The sequence below is a fragment of the Cervus elaphus genome, chromosome 32, assembly GCF_910594005.1.
Source record: "Cervus elaphus chromosome 32, mCerEla1.1, whole genome shotgun sequence".
NCBI lineage: Eukaryota > Metazoa > Chordata > Mammalia > Artiodactyla > Cervidae > Cervus > Cervus elaphus.
The window spans coordinates 42,898,767-42,918,403 of NC_057846.1; the positions used below are offsets into that span (position 1 = coordinate 42,898,767).

General features: G+C 47.4%; 1 protein-coding gene across 2 annotated transcripts in view; it reads right to left on the reverse strand.

Moving 5' to 3' along the window:
• The window catches only part of ZMAT4 (zinc finger matrin-type 4), a 361,620-nt gene that overhangs the window by 278,192 nt on the left and 63,791 nt on the right, over positions 1-19,637 (reverse strand). For both annotated transcript variants that reach the window (XM_043893609.1, XM_043893611.1), the window contains exon 2: positions 7,253-7,358. In XM_043893609.1, the coding sequence (XP_043749544.1) occupies positions 7,253-7,354 (102 nt within the window). In that variant the 5' untranslated portion in view covers positions 7,355-7,358. The remainder of the gene's footprint in view (positions 1-7,252; positions 7,359-19,637) is intronic.

Genomic DNA, 19,637 nt, shown 5'->3' on the forward strand with positions numbered 1-19,637 from the left:
AAGGAGGATGTAGGATCCAGGATTCATCTCATGTGTAACAAGGAGGACAATGGATGGACAGGGAAGTGCTCTGGGGACAGAGCCAGGGGTCACTGGGGAAAATGAGCAAGAAACTCCCTCCCAGAGGGGAATATCGGAATCTATTTGGGCAACTTTCCCCACTCCCTGAAAAGAGAAACTTCCCAATGTCTGCACTGCAGGACGCCAACTCTGCTGTGAACTAGTGGTTACTCTTTGCCTTCTTTTCTTCCTTTTTCTGATGGAAAATGTTCTGCTGCCTTCACCACTCCCAAGAGGAGAAGAGGTGAAGTTTCTCTTCTGGTCATAGGTTGTCAAACCAACAGGATTCACATCACAGCTGATAGGGAGACCCACCCCGCTCCTGGAGATCCTGAAACCTGAGCTGTCAGCAGTGACTGGGTAGCAGCTGGGGCTTGTTGCCATGGAGAGGAGATGCATGTTCTCCACCTGCCACGGGAAGAATGTGATGGTGACCAGAGGGGTTGACACGGCAAAGATGACCCTAGGTATTTGCTGCACCCATTTTACTTCCTTGCATGTTTAAAGAGCACTTCCCAACTTCCTCAGAGGTTAAATGGGATCATGTAACTGAGTTCTAGCCAGTGGAGTGTGGCCTGGCTTCTAAAGTCCACTGAGTGATGTCATATGCTCTCAGCAAGTGAAAACTCATCAACCACCCACTCTAAACCAATGAGCATTAAGCACAGCATCTGATAACTGCTCTTGGTCAGTGTCTGTGTCTGTCTTCTGGACTCGAGTGTGTTCCTTTGCCTTGTATTGTTTATTTCACTGTAGCTTCTCTATTAAGCATTCATTTTATGTGCCCATGAACCGTTTTGGCCAATAATAACCAGGTAGAATGACCAGGCCTGCTGGAAAAGACAATAGAAAAACCTAAGAACGGTTACAAATTTCACAAAAGCTCAAGAGAGTTCCCTGAAATGATCAAGAAACCAACTTTGGAGAGTATCAGGCAACCAAGGACATGATGAAAGGTAGTTAAGAGCTGCTTTAGCCCCAGCAGATGCACCGATAATTGTACTATTAATAGTAAAAGCATCTGGGATAAATTAAGCATGTCATGACTCCAAGAGACCTGAAGAGAAAACAGAGGTTCTCAACGCACAGTAACACAGGAGGCAGCTCCACAGAAACAAGAGAGAAGGATCTCTTGTTATCCTCCCCCCGTTGGTCCTCACATCTCCCAGAGCACACCACCGGCATCACCAGGAGAGGTGTGAGTGGTGTGAGGGTACAGGGAGCCCTGCTGATATTCAAGGTAGCCTGGTACCCGGCAGGTCCAATGGGATGCAGAAACACAATACACTATTGCTCCGCAAATCTCACACATGGGTCAGGAGTTCTCCAGTCTGCACGCTCACTCAGGCAATTAGCCCAAAGAAGAAGCAAAGTGGAGATGAAGGGGTGAGGGACAAAGAGTGAGGAAGTAATAGAGACGCTGTGCTGTGATAAGTCACTTCAGTGGTGTCCGACTCTTTGTGACCCCACGGGCTGTAGCCCGCCAGCCTCCTCTGTCCATGTGATTGTCCAGGCGAGAATACTGGAGTGGGCTGCCATGCCCTCCTCTAGGGTAGCCTCCTGATCCAGGGACCAAACCCACGTCTCTCATGCCTCCTGCATTGGCAGGTGGGTTCTTTACCACTGATCCACCGGGGAGGCCCCGAACAGAGGCACTGGTAGCACCAAGAGCTAAAGACATGGGTCAGCAATTATCAGGGACCTCCTGCGTACCCTCTTGGCTCTACCCACAAAACACTTATGCCCCATCTCCTGTCTGACCCAGAGAGACAAGGAGAGTGCCCTTTGGCTATTCCCCACTTTAGACAGAAGCTAGGGAAGGCCAGAGCTGTGTTGGAAGGCCATCAAAACAAGTGAAACCCAGCAATCTTGTCAGTATGCCCCAGCACCTGCTGCTACGGACCAGAGAAATACTAGATTCTGACTTTCCTGGGTGAGCTAATGGGGTGCCCTTGCCAGAACCCACATTACTATGAGATTCAGAGATGCTTGAAGACTTACCCATCAGTTTGGAGAATCGTCTTTCCTGTAACTATGGAACTGTCACCTCTACCTTGAAGGTTGCTCCGAGTACGGAGTGACTACCAGTCTATAGCGTCGCCTCTTCTGGTGTAGCCGTCAAGGCTTCTGTGAAACCTGCCCCACCTTCCTCCACCAGTCCCAGCCCAGCCTCTTCATCAACCTCTAAGCGCCAGTGAGCAACAACCATCGGCCAAGTGTGGAAATATTAATAAATCAGAAACACAAGGCATGACTGCAGTGCGTCCTCAGGAGGCTCACCGTCTTGTTTGGAGGTGCCTCTGAGACACAGATTTCACAAAGAATGATTAATTACACAGCCAGAAAAACAACACAAGGGACATTAGGGTTCACAGAACAGACACGCACTCCGGGCTGGCACTGTGATGACTGACTTCCTTGGGTCTGCCTAACAAGAGTTTTCTCTTTCCTTCTAGATCCGATCATACATCTTCTTCCTTTAGTTTTACTCCAAGAAATAATCTTTCTGCCCTTTTGGCTTCAATTCTCATAGGGTTGGGATCCTCTTCTTCCTGTACCTAGAAAACCATGCCTTCTCTTGTGGCCCCAATAGGAAATAGTTTTTAACTTCTGTAACATTCAGGTATGTTCATCTGAAAGCTTTCTAGTTCCCCTCTCTGTCTGCATCTACTTGTTCTACTGATTCCAACTATTCAACCAGTGAGAAGAGACAGCATCTAATTATATTTTCTACCGAAACATTAACATGTTATTAATGCTTAGCAAATAAGAAAAGCAATAATGTCTTTATGTTTCTTCTTTTTTCACTCCCAGAGTCCACATGCGAAAAGAGATCTTTAAAGTATAGCATGGAAATGCTTGGTCCATTAGACATATATTAGGTTGTTCTGTCCTCTTATACAAAGGTTCAGGCTTTTAAATGGGGCATGAAGCTATTAGCAATTACACGTCTGCTGTGTTTTTCTCTCCAACTTCAGTGGACTGGCATGCTAGGCTCTTGGCAAAACTTACATCAAGAACTGTTCTTTTCCCATCAATACATCTTGACCACCATAAACAAGCTATCATTCAGAAAGGCTCAGTTATTTTTTATGCTCTCAAAAACTTGAGAGCCTCAGAAGAGTCCAGGTTCCCCTTTCCTTACCTCTTGATCCCACCCTACCTGAAGGTGCTGCCAGCCTCCCTAGCAAAAATCTTTTGGTCCAGTCAGGCTGGTCTCCTTAGTGCTCCTTGGAGATTCCAAGGCCCCTTATTCCAGTAATCACTAAATTTAAACCATCCATCGTGCATGCATGCTCAGCCGTGTCCTACTCCTTGCAATTCCACGGACTGTGACCCACCAGGCTCCTCTGTTCATACAATTTTCCAGGCAAGAATACTGGAGTGGGTTGCTATTTCCTACTCCAATCCATTGAAGCCTTGGTAATTCGTGTCATCCCCCACAAATCTCTCTTGACCATAATAGATCTTGGTGATGACTCACCCTTTTGAATTTGGAATTTGCGAAGATCCAGAAATTTCACAGCACCACATAGCATATGTATCACAAAGCCAAATGGACAGAAGAACGGACACTTCGTTTATATTAAATTAGATCAGCCTTTCCTTAGGAGCAGAATCTACAGGTTCTGTTCTTGGTATCACACATACAGGTACCACACCAAAGTATTCATGGCTTTTCCTTCCAATGGAGTTTATGAGCTTCTTAGGGGCAGAGACTACTTCTGATGTAACCCAGAACCCCTGTGAGAGCAAACACTAACAATGCTGGGCATGCAGAAAATAACACAGTAGACTGTCACTGATTTGCCCCATAGAGGGCTTGGAATATGATCTGGTCAAACTGAGAGTAAAATCAAACTCAAGCAGAAAATCAGTGATAGAGTACTGAGAGTAAATGTGACCATGTGGCCAGTGTGAGTTTGGGGACTGTAACAAACATGACTCTATGGGGCCTTCCCGGAACAGACCCCGTCCAGGTCCTCTGCCTGCCTTTTGTCTGTAGAAAAATTTTAGTCAAAGAATAAATTTAATCAGAGAAGTGAGAAAATGCAGAGAGGAAAACAGTCAAGCAAGACAAAATAATATGTTAGCCATTAAACAAAGGCAAGGACCTTAGTTCTTCCTCAAGGGCTACAGATAACGTTCTCAGTCATGTCCTTTGAGCTGTTTTGCAGACATTGAAACCCGCAGCAGGTGGAAGAAGGTAACTCTCTGCTGCCCACACAGAAGCAGATCCCAGACCAACTGGAAGCAGAAGGTTGATGATGCTGACTTGCCATTACTTCATCACCAACCAATCAGAAGAGTGTTCACAAGCTGACCATGCCCTACATCTTGAACACTGCAAGACTCCTCACTACCTGCTCTAGGGCGGACATATCATCTTGAGGGCATTAGCCCACTGTGGCCCCCTCTGCCTGGCAAAGCAATCAAGCTATTTCTTTCTACTTCATCCCAAACTCCATCTCTGAGGTTTAATCCAGCACTGTGTATATACAGGCCAAATTCTGGCCACAAGACTCACAGAGACCCACTCTAGATGCAGTTCCAGCAGAGGGAGTGTGTGGAGGAGGGCGGGGGATGAAAGAAATCAGCAAATCTGTTCTCAGACAGCCTTGGGGATCATGTGATAGAGGTCATCCTCCTGGAGATGAAGAACAAAGGACATCTCCTAACCAGAGCCGCAAGGTGCGCTGGGTCCTAACTCAGCCTTCTCTGCGGCCCCTGCAGCTTTGCAGCTGCTGTTTCCCCTGAAGGAAGGGTCCATGTCTGCCTGGAGGCAGGGCATGAACCGTCGATCAGAGGTCCCATTCCTGGTTGTCTGGGATGCATTGTTCTGAAGATGTGTGACTCTGCTAACTGAACGTCTATTGTAATTGTTTTCACTTCTTCCTCCCACCTGTGCTAAAATGAAGTGAAGTCGCTTAGTCATGTCCAACTCTTTGCAACCCCATGGACTGTAGCCTATGAGGTTCCTCCATCCATGGAATTCTCCAGGCAAGAGTACTGGAGCGGACTGCCATTTCCTTCTCCAGGGGGTCTTCACGACCCAGGGATGGAACCCAGGTCTCCAGCATTTCGAGCAGACAACTTTACCGGCTAAGCCACCAGGGAAGCTCACCTGTACTACTTGCAACAAATCCTAACACATCTTCTGAACCATTGGATTGGGCCATAGACAGTACAGTGTGGTGAGAGGAAAAGCGGAGTTCAAATAACTAAGTCTGTAACTGAGCAGCTAAGTTTTTTTTTCCTTTAAAAAGAAGTGATGTTTTTGATTTTCTGACATTACCTTTCTAGCTCAGTTAATAAGGAAGGAGTGCCTGGACAGGGTCACCAGATTATTTTTGTAAACAAAAGCTCAGTGAATGGCTCTGATGGGCAGACACTGTTCCAGGAATTATGGAAGAGCAGATGAATAAACTCTGTTTCTGGTCATAAGAATCTAGTAGTGAAAGTCGCTCAGTCATGTCCGACTCTTTCCGACCCCACAGACTATATACAGTCCGTGGAATACTCCAGGCCAGAATATTGGAGTGGGTAGCCTTTCCCTTCTCCAGGAGATCTTCTGAACCCGGGGATCAAACCCAGGTCTCCCGCATTGCAGGCAGATTCTTTACCAGCTGAGCCACAAGGGAAGCCCAAGAATACTGGAGTGGGTAGCCTATCCCTTCTCCATCGGATCTTCCCAACCCAGGAATCGAACCGGGGTCTCCTGCATTGCCGGCGGATTCTTTACCAACTGAGCTACCAAGAAGCTCCTTATTAGAATCTAGTAAGATGATTAAAAAGGGAACCCAAAAGGTCTAATAAAGAGAGAACATAATGGGCTATGGAATTTCAGAGCAGGGACGAATACCCTGTTTCCTTCAATGGGGAAATGGAATTAATAAAAAACCATATGTGTTTGCAGAGCAATATCTACCAAATTTAGAAATTCTTCATTTCAAAAGATGGCTACCTTCCACTTTAGATCACCCTTCTGTGGTTCACATTTTCTTCTTCTTCCACTTGATTGCCTACTGAATATGCTGACTTTTTTTTTTTTTTTTTGCAGAGGCTGATTTTTTAAAGTTTTCTCTGAAGAGCAAGTTTTCTTTGCCATCGTCCAAACATTGCTGCCACAGAGTAGATAATGAGAAACAATGTAATTTTGCATGTTGGGCACACGTTATAGCTGCCAAAGAACATTTGCGCAAATAACCATTTCAAGGGCTCTCATCTGGTCACCACAAAACCCCAAGGAGCACACAGGGGCCAAGGAACGGGTCCCGGGGTGTGCGCGTGTGTGTGCGATTATTATTGTTTTCCCTGTGCTCGGAGGAATCTGAGACTCAGAGGAATGTGGTGAGTGACAGTGACAACTGGCATTTGTCAGATGAGACAGACAAAAAGAAAACTGCTGGCTAAGCCCTCCATCTAAAATTACTTACAAATTATCGCCCTTGAAAACTCGTGTTCTCACTGGTGTGTGTTCTCTTGCAAAGCTACAGGCCCTGGGCAGCATCTGGGGGGCCAGGGGCCCCTTTTCTCCACGTATGCCCCCCATTCCCTCCTCAGAAACGGGTCGACCTCTCTCCTCTCATCCTCTCTTCCCAATAAAGGATCAAGAAGCAGCCTTTTGAGCTCCCACCCTAAAAAGTCAAAGCCACTGAGTTATGTCCTTCAAGAATGTTTGGACTTTAAAACTTGGTTATCACCCCGCGAGGGAAGTCTTTCTGTTGATAAACGCTTTGGGAGCAGCAGCCAGAAGGCGGAAGGAATCCGGTGCTGGACCACTCCTGCTGCCATTTTCCCTCCAGTGGTGGAGAAAGGGCCTTTGGGCTTTCCTTCAAGCATCAGCGAAGGATAGAGAAGCTGGCACTAATGCATCCCTGGAAGGAACTCGAGATGAGCAGTGACGGATTCAACAAGCAGAGGAAGCCCACTGGGTTCCCGGGGGTGCCGAGGTCCAAAGGGAAAAGCAGAACCTGGGAAACCGCCAGAGGCTTGAAAACGCCGTCCTTAGCCCTCTCTGCAACCCCACGCGTGCACCTCTGTCCTGACCTGATCTCAGACTGTGTGCTCAAGCCCCGTGGTTCTTCAGATCCGCCCCAAGTCCGGAGGCAGAACCCTCAGGCCCCACGACCTTGACTGAGGCTGCTCTTTCCCCCGTCTGAACACCCCGGGTGGGAGAAGCTGTTCTTACCTCGTAGTGGGCCACGCGCTGAGACTCCGAGATCAGCTGCGCGCTGCACACTTTGCAGTAGCTGTCTGTGAACAGGTCCTGGTCGATGTCGGAGGACTTCATCAGGCTAGAAGAAAACCAACAGAAGAGAGGCGTGAATCCACTGCCATGGTGCTTAGGTAAGGACATTAAGGGTGCAAAGGAGCCAGGAGCCTGCTACCAGATCCAACAACGGTGACAGTGGGGGAGATCTCCCCAAACCTTTGGGGTGACCATGTCAGTCACCTTTAGAAAGTGTGTAGCAGACCATTTTCTCATAAATGTTCAACAGCTTGGCTGATATCTAAAAACCTGAAATCCAACTTTAGTTTTCTATGTATGACAAATCAGACTTGCGTCTACTGTATTGCTAAGAATTTATGTGAGAAGACATCTTCAAAAATAATTTATATTACCAAAATACTGTAAGCGCCCAATATAGCCAAGAGTAGGAAGTAGGTTAAATGAATTTTGATACATCGGCATGCTAGAATGCTATATACCTCCCAAATCCACACTCAGATCAAATATTTTCATAGAGTATTTAGTAAAGTAGGAAAACGTTTACCATTAACAGCAAAAGGTTTATAAATCAGTATGTACAGTATTATACTAATTTCTTTTAAAACATGTAGAGGTGTGCAGAAAAACATTCCAGGAAGTTTTAACAGAATGTTAGCAGCAGCTGTCTTTGGGAGATTATAGATAATGACATGATTTTCTTTCTTCTTAAATTTTCTGCAATGAATATGAATTACTTTTGTAGTACAAAGAAACAGGTTAGCTTTGTCAAGAGCCTTGTACAAACTTAGTCACTCAGTCATGCCTGACTCTTTGTGACCCCATGGACTGTAGCCAGTCAGGCTTCTCTGTCCATGGGGATTCTCCAGGCAAGAATGCTGGAGTGGGTTGCCATGTCCTCCTTTAAGGGATCTTCCCAACCCAGGGGTCGAACCCAGGTCTCTCGCATTGTGGGCAGATTCTTTACCATCTGAGCCACCAGGGAAGCCCCAAGGGGCTTCCAAGCAAAATCAAAGAGTTTTGAGTTCAAAACTATGCTTGGGGGCTTCCCAGGTGGCGCTAGTGGTAAAAAAAAAACCTGCCTGCCAATGCAGGTTAGAAGTAAAAGACATGGATTTGACCCCTGGGTCAGTCAGGAAGATTCCCCTGGAGGAGGACACAGCAACCCACTCCTGTATTCTTGCCTGAAGAATCCCGTAGACAAGTAGCCTGGCAAGCTTCAGTCCTGGGGTCACAGAGTCAGACATGACTGAGCGACTTAGGATGCATGCATGCACAGCTATACTTAGACAATTTTAAAAAAATCAGACTAAACTATTGCCTTTTTTTGCAAGCCTATATCTTGTAAAGTGAGGAGCCCTCATGATTCCTACTGAGTCTTCTATATGTAAGGCAGAGGAAATTCATAAAGATTATTTCTACCCCTCCCCACCACAATTGAACCTGCAAAGGTAAACAAACATCCTCAAATTCCAAACTCTGAATTAAAATGCAGTCAGGGACTTCCCTGGAGGTCCAGTGGTTAAGGCTCTGAGCTTCCAATTCAGGGCACACAGGTTCCATCCCTGGTTAGGGAACTAAGATCCCACATACTGCACAGCATGCCAAATACAGTGCAGCCAAGGTTCTCAAGTTTGTGAAGGTGATCTGACACAGAAGTGTATGACATGTCATGTCACCACCCTGGAAATACACACCTGCGCATCATGATGCTTTTCTCCAACCCAAAATTTCACTTCATCTTACCTCCTACCTGCCAGGCAAAGAGTAAGGACTGTGCCAGGTGCCAAGGCCAGAAAAGCCCAGATGGCAGGGTGGGGTGGGCCCCTGGAACTCAGCCTACACCAACACCCTCACTGTACATGTGAAACTGTCCAAAGCCACATCGCTGGTGCTTGGCACGGCCACAGACACCGCCCGGCTGCCATGGTTCCAATTCCCACTTTCCAGCTCCATCCCAGGTGGAGCACAGCTTGCCAGCTGCGTCATGCAGATGAGTCACTAAGCCCTGCAGGTCTCAGTTTTCTTCCTATAAAAATTGAGAAAATACTACTTTCCATGCCTCCTTGGAGAATTGCAGAGAATATCAAAAGAGGAGAAGGTAATATAAACTGCAGAAGTCCCTTTGTTTGAAAGGGATCACTATCCTATTTTTAGTGGCATACCAATGTTGGTAAGATATTGGGCAAGTCTTGATTAATGCAACAAATGGAAGATTGCCGTCCAATTGAAGACGTTTTTACAAAGCACCTAAATAATTGGGTCGCTGAGCTTCTCTGGTGGTCCACTGGTTAAAAATCCACCTGCCAGTGCAGGGAACACAGATTCGACCCCGATCCAGGAAGATTTCACGTGCCTCAGGGCAACTAAGGCCGTGAGCCATGAGCCCATGCTCTGCAACAAGAGACGCCGCCCATCGCCACAACTAGAGAAAGCCCATGTGCAGCCACAAAGACCCCGCACAGCCAGAAATAAATACATACATAAACAAAATGTTATAAATAAATACATTTTAAACAAATAAATAAACAGCTGTGTCTCAATAATAAAATATCTGCCTGAAACAAAAGACTGCCTGCCTCAACAACTGCAAAAGCCCTTTCTACTTTGACTTTGGCTGTCATGGCCCATGAGGACATTTGTATTAAGCAATTCAAAAGGACTCAGAGTTTCTGCTGCCAAGAGACAAGAGCACCTGTGGTTTCCAATGCCCCGAGTTCCGACAGTAATGCCAAGGAGTAAGGACAGGTGATTCTTGCACCTGAAATGGACCTGTTATTTCTGGAAGGATCATTCCGGGCAGACAGCCCGGTCAACCTGGAGTTCAGCACCTATAGTGCCTGGAGGCTCTCTACCTCACATGACAACCTGCCCTAGAGTCTGGCAGCATTAGTCTTCAGGCACTCTTTAGGTTGAATCAAAATCTGTCCCCTTGTACATTCCATTCATTGATTCTGTCCTTGGGAACAATACAGAATAATTTTACTCCCCTTTCTCATGAGGTCCCCTCCTTCAAGCATTGGAGATAACTCTATTCTATCTATTCCCAACCCCTGTCCTCCTTTATCATCTTGGTCTGTATCTTTTTATGGACCATCTTCAATGGCAGTGCCAAGAACAGAATGAAACACTCCCGATATGTGGGCAGAGGATCACGAATCCAAATGACCCTCCAAAATATCTACTGTCATTTGCAATGGTCTGTATTCACAGCCTGGAATGCAAATGGAGAGGAGGCACTTTGATGATGTGAAAAATGTAGTACAACATTTTGAAATGTCAAATGGGAAAAGAAAACTTGGGAAGGTGTATTTTGAAGCCAAGCTCCTCTAAGCAGTTGTGTTTAAATATTATCGTGTTCACTGCTATTTCTAATAAAGAAGAGCACAAAAATAGATTCATGGGTGACCTGGTTAATAGGAATCTCCAGACTCACTGCATACTCCCTCCTCATTATACAACCGACTGCAGAAATCAAACAGAGTGAAAGGGTATTCAAGGTACATGGCGGACCAAGTGGGGCCCGTAGGAGTCTGAGTCTCGGTAAAGCAGCTGTGGAGCAGAAATAGCTTTAAAGGCAGAATATAAAGTGTGTATACTAAAAAAAAAAAAAAAATTCAAAGGAAGAAGAGAATATCCTGGCTTTTTCCACTGGTTTATATAAGAATATTGACTTGAATAAATTCACATGCAGGAAAAGGACCATAAAGACACCACCCCCCCGAAATTGACAAGGCTTGGAATAAGTTAATTTAGAGCAGGAGACCATCAGGGAACAAGGGTCAGTCTAGTCTGTGCAGGAGGCCTTTTCTCCAAGACAAGAGAACTCTCTGTGTGTTGGTTACTTTAGATAAACAGAAGGTCTGATTTATGATTCAAAAAGTGGAATTCCCAAAGCGGAAGGCTGCCACTTGCTCCCCTTCTCCAGCTTGTTTAGAAGAGGATCTTAGCTTCCCTGGCCTTCAGAAGTATAGGAGAGCTGGGAAGAAAAGGCAGGAAGACTTGACGCTTTCCTTAGCCTTGTCCATGGTGCTGAATCATCTGATAGGGCTGCAACAGAGCTGGACCATTGATCACTTACTGACCAGTCCTACCGCCCAGAGCCAACACGTGGCGATCCCTGACTCTAAGAACATGCTGACTGCACTAAACTCTGAGGCACTGGGACATTGTGATGGAGGAGAAAAAAGGAAGGAAAGGAAGGAGAGAAGCAGTTTGATTTCCAAGACTTGAAACTGACCTGAACGAAAAGCTTTCTCAGTATTCCCCGTCCTGGCACATTTCAAAGCAAACATTAAAGGTTTGAAGAACTTCAACTCTTTAGCACTCACAGAGGAAAGTGCTACCTGTATGTTAGGAAAATCAAGGCCCAGAGTAGAATTAAGAGGCAGTATTAGAACAGGAATGTGGTCAGATTCTTCTGTGCTAGCCCAGGTCTGGGCTATTTAAATGTGTAGCAGTGACAGTGGAAGGCACAGAGGTATAGCTCAGAATAATAATAATAATATAAAAGAAAATACAGAGGGGGAGGTTCTGTTTATTCAATAATGGTTTGGGGGGACTTCCCTGGTGGCCCAGTGGTTAAGAATCCCCCTTCCAACACAGGAGACTCAGATTTAATCCCTGGTTGGGGAATTAAAAGGTCTCACATGCTTGGGGTAATGAAGCCTGTGCACTGCAACTAGAGAGGCCACATGCTGCAACTAGTGATCACACAAGCTCTCGAGCCCACGGGCCACAACAAGGGAAGCCCAGAACCCACACACACAACTAGAGAAAGCCCACGCACTGCAGCAAAGACACAGCGCAGCCCAAATTTAAAAGTAACCAAATAATGGTTACTGAGCATCTACCGTGCATCAGGATGACATCAGGATAAAACAAGGCACATTTCCTGTCTTCCAAATCTTTCTGAGCTATTTAATGAGAAGACAGATACCCACAAAATACCTAAGACACAGGCAGCAAGTATAATGGGCTGGTTTAAAAAAAAAGCGACAGGATTTAAAGAGATGAGAAGAATCTTAAAGAACTCTTCCAGTTCTATTAGAGTTGAACATTTGAGAATGGATAGGATTAGAGTGAAGAGAAATGGGTTCCAACTCAAGCTAATTCCAGGGGAAAAAAAAAATCTTGCTATTGGTTGGCATAAGAAGACACAGACAAAGGGCACTGGCGGGGCTAATTCAGGATTATGCACCATAAGGGGAGGAGGCAGTACAATGAGAGAAGAGACGGGGACACCAAGCTGAAGGTCCAGATGGAAGGAGAGGCAGGTCCCAACACATTGCTCATGGTGCCAGGAATGGCCTTTTTCAGGATCTTCAATCAAAGGAGAAGGAAATGGCAACCCACTCCAGTACTCTTGCCTAGAGAATCCTATGGACAGAGGAGCCTGGTGGGCTGCTGTCCATAGGGTCGCATAGAGTTGGACTTGACTTAAGTGACTTAGCATGCCTGCATGCATTGGAGAAGGAAATGGCAACCCACTCCAGTGTTTTTGCCTGGAGAATCCCAGGGACGGAGGAGCCTGGTGGGCTGCCGTCTATGGGATCGCACAGCTTCCGACACGACTAAAGCGACTTAGCAGCAGCAGCAGCAATCAAAGGCAGATAATGAAACCTCCCTTTCTGCCTCTTCCTGCTCCTCAAGAGCAGATTTGAGGAACACAGACTGAAAACCCAAAGAAACCTGAGGCTTGGTAGCCAAGACTGATATTCTTCATTCCGTTCCATTTCTAATAATGCTAAAATAGCTTCTGTCTCAAAAATCCCCAAACCCACGCAGGGCTCTTTAGAGGAAAACAAGACATTAGTTCAGACCCAGGTTTGGTCCCTCACCAACTAGGTCTGTGAGCAAGTTACATATCCTCCTTGAGCTCTGTTTTCCTCATTTGTGAAATGGGGTAAACATTCTCCCAGGGTTATTGTGATGACTGGAGAGGATGTAGATGGAAAACATCTAACAAAGACTGTGACATATGGCAGACACTCAAAAACAGATATTACCACCACTGTTACAAATGTTATTATTTTTGTATTATCGTTATTCTTATTTTCAGGAAAGAGGCTGTAAATATTGAAGCAGAGAAATAAATAGAACCACCTTCAAGAGTAAGGGGGAAGATAACACCGTTGGTGTGCTAAAATCATAGCCTTTATTGCCATCACAGGATTTCTGTTGTGTATTAATATCATCCACCAAAATGTCTTGTTTTCACTGAATTCCACCAGCAGCTGATACTGGGGCTGGATGCCTGTGAAGACCCCACACTTCATGAATGTTTCCAATCTCCTCTTGCTGTCAGTAGGCGCTGGCAGTGACAGATGGAACATTTTGATAAGAAGTGCGTCTCACCCTCTCCCACCCTCTCCATTGCCCATTTGCACTTCCTGCTGTGACCTGCTCCCGGGGAGACATAAAGGAAGAACACACCACCCAAAGACTGGACATGACCAACTTTCTGCACACACAGCCACTCACTGGGGTGGCTCTGTGATAGCCAACAGCCATTATGATCCCCTGGGCGAAACCTCTGTGCCCCTGGCCCTTGGAGAGAGACGCCTTCAGCTCAGTGATCCCCACCTTCAGGTATCTCATCACAGATTTGGGCATTTTCAGTCCAAAACTCACCTGTAAGGTCTAACAACCTAATCTACTCCTTTACATACTCTCCTCCCTCACTAGTCCTTTAAAAAAATAGGATTTAACAGACTTCCATAGTAGTCCAGGGGCTAAGACTTCACTCTCCCAATGCAGGGGGCCCAGTTATAAACCCTGGTCAGGGAGCTAGATCCCACATGCCTCAACTAAAGATGAAGATGTCACAATTAAGACTCAGAACAGCCAAATAAGTTAATATTAAAAAAAAATAGGATTTAAGACTTATGGCAATTTCAACCAAAGAATCACTCTCGCCCTTAGGGGCAGATTTCTGCATTTCCCAGACTGCCAATCCATATGACTTTGTGAACTCATCAGTATCAGTTCAGTTCAGTTCAATTCAATTGTTCAGTCATGTCCGACTCTTTGCGACCCCATGAACCGCAGCACACCAGGCCTCCTTGTCCATCACCAACTCCCAGAGTCCACCCAAACCCATGCCCATTGAGTCGGTGATGCCGTCCAACCATCTCATCCTCTGTCATCCCCTGCTCCTCCTGGCCTCAATCTTTCTCAGAATCAGGGTCTTTTCAAATGAGTCAGCTCTTCGCATCAGCTGGCCAAAGTGTTGTAGTTTCAGCTTCAACGTCAGTCCTTCCAACGAACACCCAGGACTTATCTCCTTTAGGACGGACTGGTTGGATCTCCTTGCAGTCCAAGGGACTCTCAAGAGTCTTCTCCAGCAGCACAGTTCAAAAGCATCAATTCTTCGGCGCTCAGCTTTCTTTATAGTCCAACTCTCGCATCCATACATGACTACTGGGAAAACCATAACCTTGACTAGACAGACCTTTGTTGGCAAAGTAATGTCTCTGCTTTTTAATATGCTGTCCAGGTTGGTCATCACTTTCCTTCCAAGGAGTAAGTGTCTTTTAATGTCATGGCTGCAATCACCATCTGCAGTGATTTTGGAGCCCAGAAAAAATAAAATCAGCCACTGTTTCCACTGTCTCCCATCTATTTGCCATGAAGTGATGGGACCAGATGCCATGATCTTAGTTTTCTCAATGTTGAGCTTTAAGCCATCAGTATCAGGGGTTGCATCTAAAATGACTCCTCACAGTGTTGGACCCTTGTGAAAGCTCTAGACCCAGAAGGAATAAAGATTTTTACTATGATAAGCATATTGGGGGAGGGGGGGCTCCTGAGTTGGGCTTAGTGCTAAGGGCCTTCCCACCTGACTTCATTCTTCCAAGAGGCAGGTAGAATCATCCTTCTCATTGACCAGTTGAGAACCTAAGGTGTAGGATGGAGTAAACAAGCCTGTAAGGGGCAGTCAGGTACCAAGGCCTGGCTGACTCTGTGTCCACCGGCTCAGCCCCATCCTGACTGCCTCCCCGTGGCAGAATTCAGCACAGTGAGCCCTTCAGTCTGTTGCCCTACTGCCCGTCTAAGAAGCCACCATTAACAAAAATATGAAAATGAAAGGCAGACACCCTGCCCGGAATTCATGTCGGCAGATTCGAGGGAGCCTCGACTATCCAGGTAAAATCTGGGAAGCTGGATGTGACCTCAGGGCCCAGACGCTCTTCTCTGTGTTTATCAGAATCAAACTGGGAGGCAGGGCCTTCTTCCCATTTGTTCTGCCCACCCATCTGTAGTCTGACTCACCCTCAAATTTGGTACCTACTCCTGCTCCCCCCGCTCGGCCTGACAGCCTGCAAAACCCCACCCCTCCATCCAGTCCACTGGCTCTTCTTAATCCAGCCAAGACCCTCCATGCCACGTGCCTGCCCCTGGCAAAGCACTGCACTCCCGCGGCCACCACTCTGGACGGCTCTGCCCTCAGTGCGGGAAGACTGGATTCCTCCTGTCTCCTTCAACTTTGACAAGCTGAATGGTTGACTGAAAATGCCACCAATTAAAATGAAACTTCCTCTGGTTGTGAATGTGAAACGGCCAGGAGGCATGCCACTGCCATTTAAAATCAGCCACTTTTTTTAAAAAAAGATTTTTTATGTGGGTCATTTTTAAAGTCTTATTGAATGTGTTACAATATTGCTTCGGCTGTTTGTTTTGACTCTGGTGGCAAGGTGTGTGGAATCTCAGCTCCCCGACCAGAGATCGAACCCACACCTCCTGCATCAGAAGACGAAGTCTTAACCGCCAGGGAAGTCCCCCAAATCATACACATTTTAAAATTAAAATTATTAATATTGAAAATGCTACTGAAATGCTTCCTGTTTTATGTCGCCAAAACTGGAAGGAATCAAACTCTGCTCAGAGGAGGAAAGGTAGAAGGATTGGGGCTGGGCCATTCTCAGCACAAAACAAATAAGCCTTGGCCGCCTTCTCTGTGATCCTCAGAGTTTTTATCCCACTTGAAAAAGGGCCCAAATTGGAGCTCACCTCAATGTTCTCGTAGCTGTGTTCTGGTCTTTGCTCCGCCCCCCCTTCAGGCCCTGCCACTGTCCTTCCAGGGCACAGAAAACACCTTCCCCAGTGGCCTTCCTGGCCCTCAGAAAACAAAGATTTGGAGACAAACACAGCACAGTGACTCCCCACCTCCCTCCACCGCCTCTAGGGACCAAGAACCCTTACGGACGGGCCGGGTCTGTCTCGTCCCTTCACACCTCCCTCTGCATGAGTTGGGGGATGCAAGACTGGTTGCCATGACAGCAGACCAAGCAGCCTTAGAAGAAGAAAAATTAAAAAAATAAAAAAACATGGGAAGTGCTCCAGAACCAGAAGCATACTGGACTTCCATGAAACAGTGCCCAAGGGAGAGATGGGGCAGAGGGCAGACAACTGAAGCCACCGCCCGGGACCAGCTCACAGAGTCTGCGGTGCCTGCACGCTCCCCTTCCATTCACCACACACCCCCAGGAGGCGGGGCTGTGGGCCTGGGACCTCTGTGAAGTGGCTGAGATCAGGACAAACGTCAGATACAGCCAGCCTGAAGAACCTCTGGGTTCCCTGTTTCTTGGGATGAAGCCCTCTCTGCTGACTGGCTGCTGCCCGCCTCGCCTGCCTGGTGATGCTCAGAGGCAGGAGTGTGGCGGTCCAGGTCCCTTCCCATTAACCGCCCACAGGCAGGTGAAAGCTCTGGTTTCCAGCCTGGGTTTGCATCTGCACCTGCCAGAGGGGGAGGAATAAACTGAGGCAGAATCGCCACGGGAATGAGGGCCCACAACACCCCAGACGGCGGATGAGCCGCGGCAATCGAAAGTTTACACGAAAAGGCGGGTCAAAGAGCACCTACCTGAGATCCACTCTACGAAGTCAGAAACTAAACTAAGAATAGATACCCCTTTAGGATCCACGCAGAGAAGATACAACTCTTCTTCTCTGTTGGGGAGGGATGGGGTGGGGGGGTGGGAGGAACCCCTCACACCACCGTCTTCTGCTTGGCACTGCCAGGAGCTGCAAGGCTGACTCACACCCCTTGAATAATTGCCTTTTGATAGCACCATTTCCTACACTTGTAAAATTGGCCTCCGTGATCCTGACTCAGAGGCATCTGCCTCTGCTGGGCCCACACGCCTTAGCCCAGGCCCCAGGCCATGGAATCTGTCAGTCTTGTTCACGTACGGGCCCGCAGCTGGCCGAGGACACCCAGAGCGGAGAGTAGCAAACAAGCCCCCAGCCTGCGCCAGCCTCTGAGGATGCACACACGTGCACCTGCTCCCCGGCCACTTGTCCCTCTCCGACCCCGTGAGCCCTGTCGGGATGTGTGGGTTTGGACTGTAGACTCCAGCAGGCTCAGCGGAGCCCAGGGCTCCCAAGGACTCAGGCCTCTCAGACTTGCCATGGCATTTACTGGACAGCCTCTGCCCGAGACCAGCATCTCCTACAGCCTCGCTCAGATCCCCCTGCATCACTACCTGGGTTTTGCTGAGCATTTACTATGTGCTGGGGTCGCCCTAGGCATGGGCAGTGCCACAGAGAACAGCTCCTCCAAGACTCTGACCTCTCAAGAAGGTCCGCACACTGGACTCGGGGCACGCCATTCTGCAGAAACACACCCAGAACCCCTATCTCCTTGCACATGAATAAGATATCCACACCAGCTAGCATTTGAGAGGCTTAACCTTCCTGCTGACGTTTCTATGTTGGACCTTCATTTCCAGCGAACAGTAGAGACAGGGGATGTGGGCAAAGGTGGGGCTGACAGGTGATCCAGAAGGTGGGAGCCCTTCTGTCTGGGTTTCCCAGGGGCCCTCTGCGAGGCCACTGCGGGGACAGCCTGAGGAGTCCGGCAGGACCAGACAGAGAGCCCAACTGCGCCCAGCTGATGGGTCTGAGGGGCCTCGCAGGGCACTTTTGTCAGAAGAAATACCATTTGCTGATACAAATGAACTTATTTACAAAGCAAACGAACTTATTTACCATATTGCTAACAAAGGTCCGTCTAGTCAAAGCTTTGGTTTTTTTCAATACTCATGTATGGATGTGAGAGTTGGACTATAAAGAAAGCTGAGCGCCAAAGAATTGATGCTTTTGAACTGTGCTGCTGGAGAAGACTCTTGAGAGTCCCTTGGACTGCAAGGAGATCCAACCTGTCCATCCGAAAGGAGATCAGTCCTGGGTGTTCATTGGAAGGACTGATGCTGAAGCTGAAGCTACAATACTTTGGCCACCTGATGTGAAGAAGTGACTCACTGGAAAAGACCCTGATGCTGGGAAATACTGAAGGTGGAAGAAGGGGACGACAGAGGATGAGATGGTTGGATGGCATCACTGACTCAAAGGACATGAGTTTGAGTAAGCTCTGGGAGTTGGTGATGAACAGGGAGGCTTAGCATGCTGCAGTCTGTGGGGTCGCAAAGAGTCAGACACGACTGAACGACTGAACTGAACTGAACAGAGACTCACAGACTTAGAGAAAGAACTTTTAGTTTCAGGGAGGTGGGGGAAGGATGGGGGGAGGGATAGTTAGAGAGCTTGGGACTGACATGTACACACTGCTGTATTTAAAATGGATAACCACCCGATCCCTCTGGGTCTTCCCAGTGCACCAGCCCCTAGCACTTGTCTCATGCATCCAACCTGGGCTGGTGATCTGTTTCACCCTTGATAATACACATGTTTCAATGCTGATCGGGTGGAGAGGGAGGTGGGAGGGGGGATCGGGATGGGGAATATGTGTAAATCCATGGCCGATTCATGTCAATGTATGGCAAAAACCACTACAATATTGTAAAGTAATTAGCCTCCAACTAATAAAAATAAATGGGAAAAAAATGGATAACCAGGGCTTCCCGGGCATCTCAGTGGTTAAGAATCTGCCTTGCAATGCAGGGGACAAGGGTTTGATCCCCTGTCCGGGAAGGTTGTAGCTAAGCCCATACGCTTGTGCTCTAGAGCCGGAGAGCCACAACTACTAAAAGCCGCATGCACTAGAGACTGTGCTCTGCAACAAGAGAGGCCACCGCAAGGAGAAGCCCGCACTTCGCAACCAGAAAGCCGTCCTTGCTCGCCGCATCTAGAGAAAGCCCGCACATAGCAAGGTAGACCCAGTGAAGTCAAAAATAAACAAAATATTGGAAATGGATAAGCCACAAGGGCCTACTGTATGGCACAAGGAACTCTGCTCAATGTTATGTGGCAGGCTGGATAGGAAGGGAGTTTGGGGGAGAATGGAGGCATGTATGTGTGTGGCTGGGTTGCTCCGCTGTGTGCCTGAAACTATCACAACACTGTTAATCAGTTATGCTCCAATATAAAATTTTTAAAAAACAAA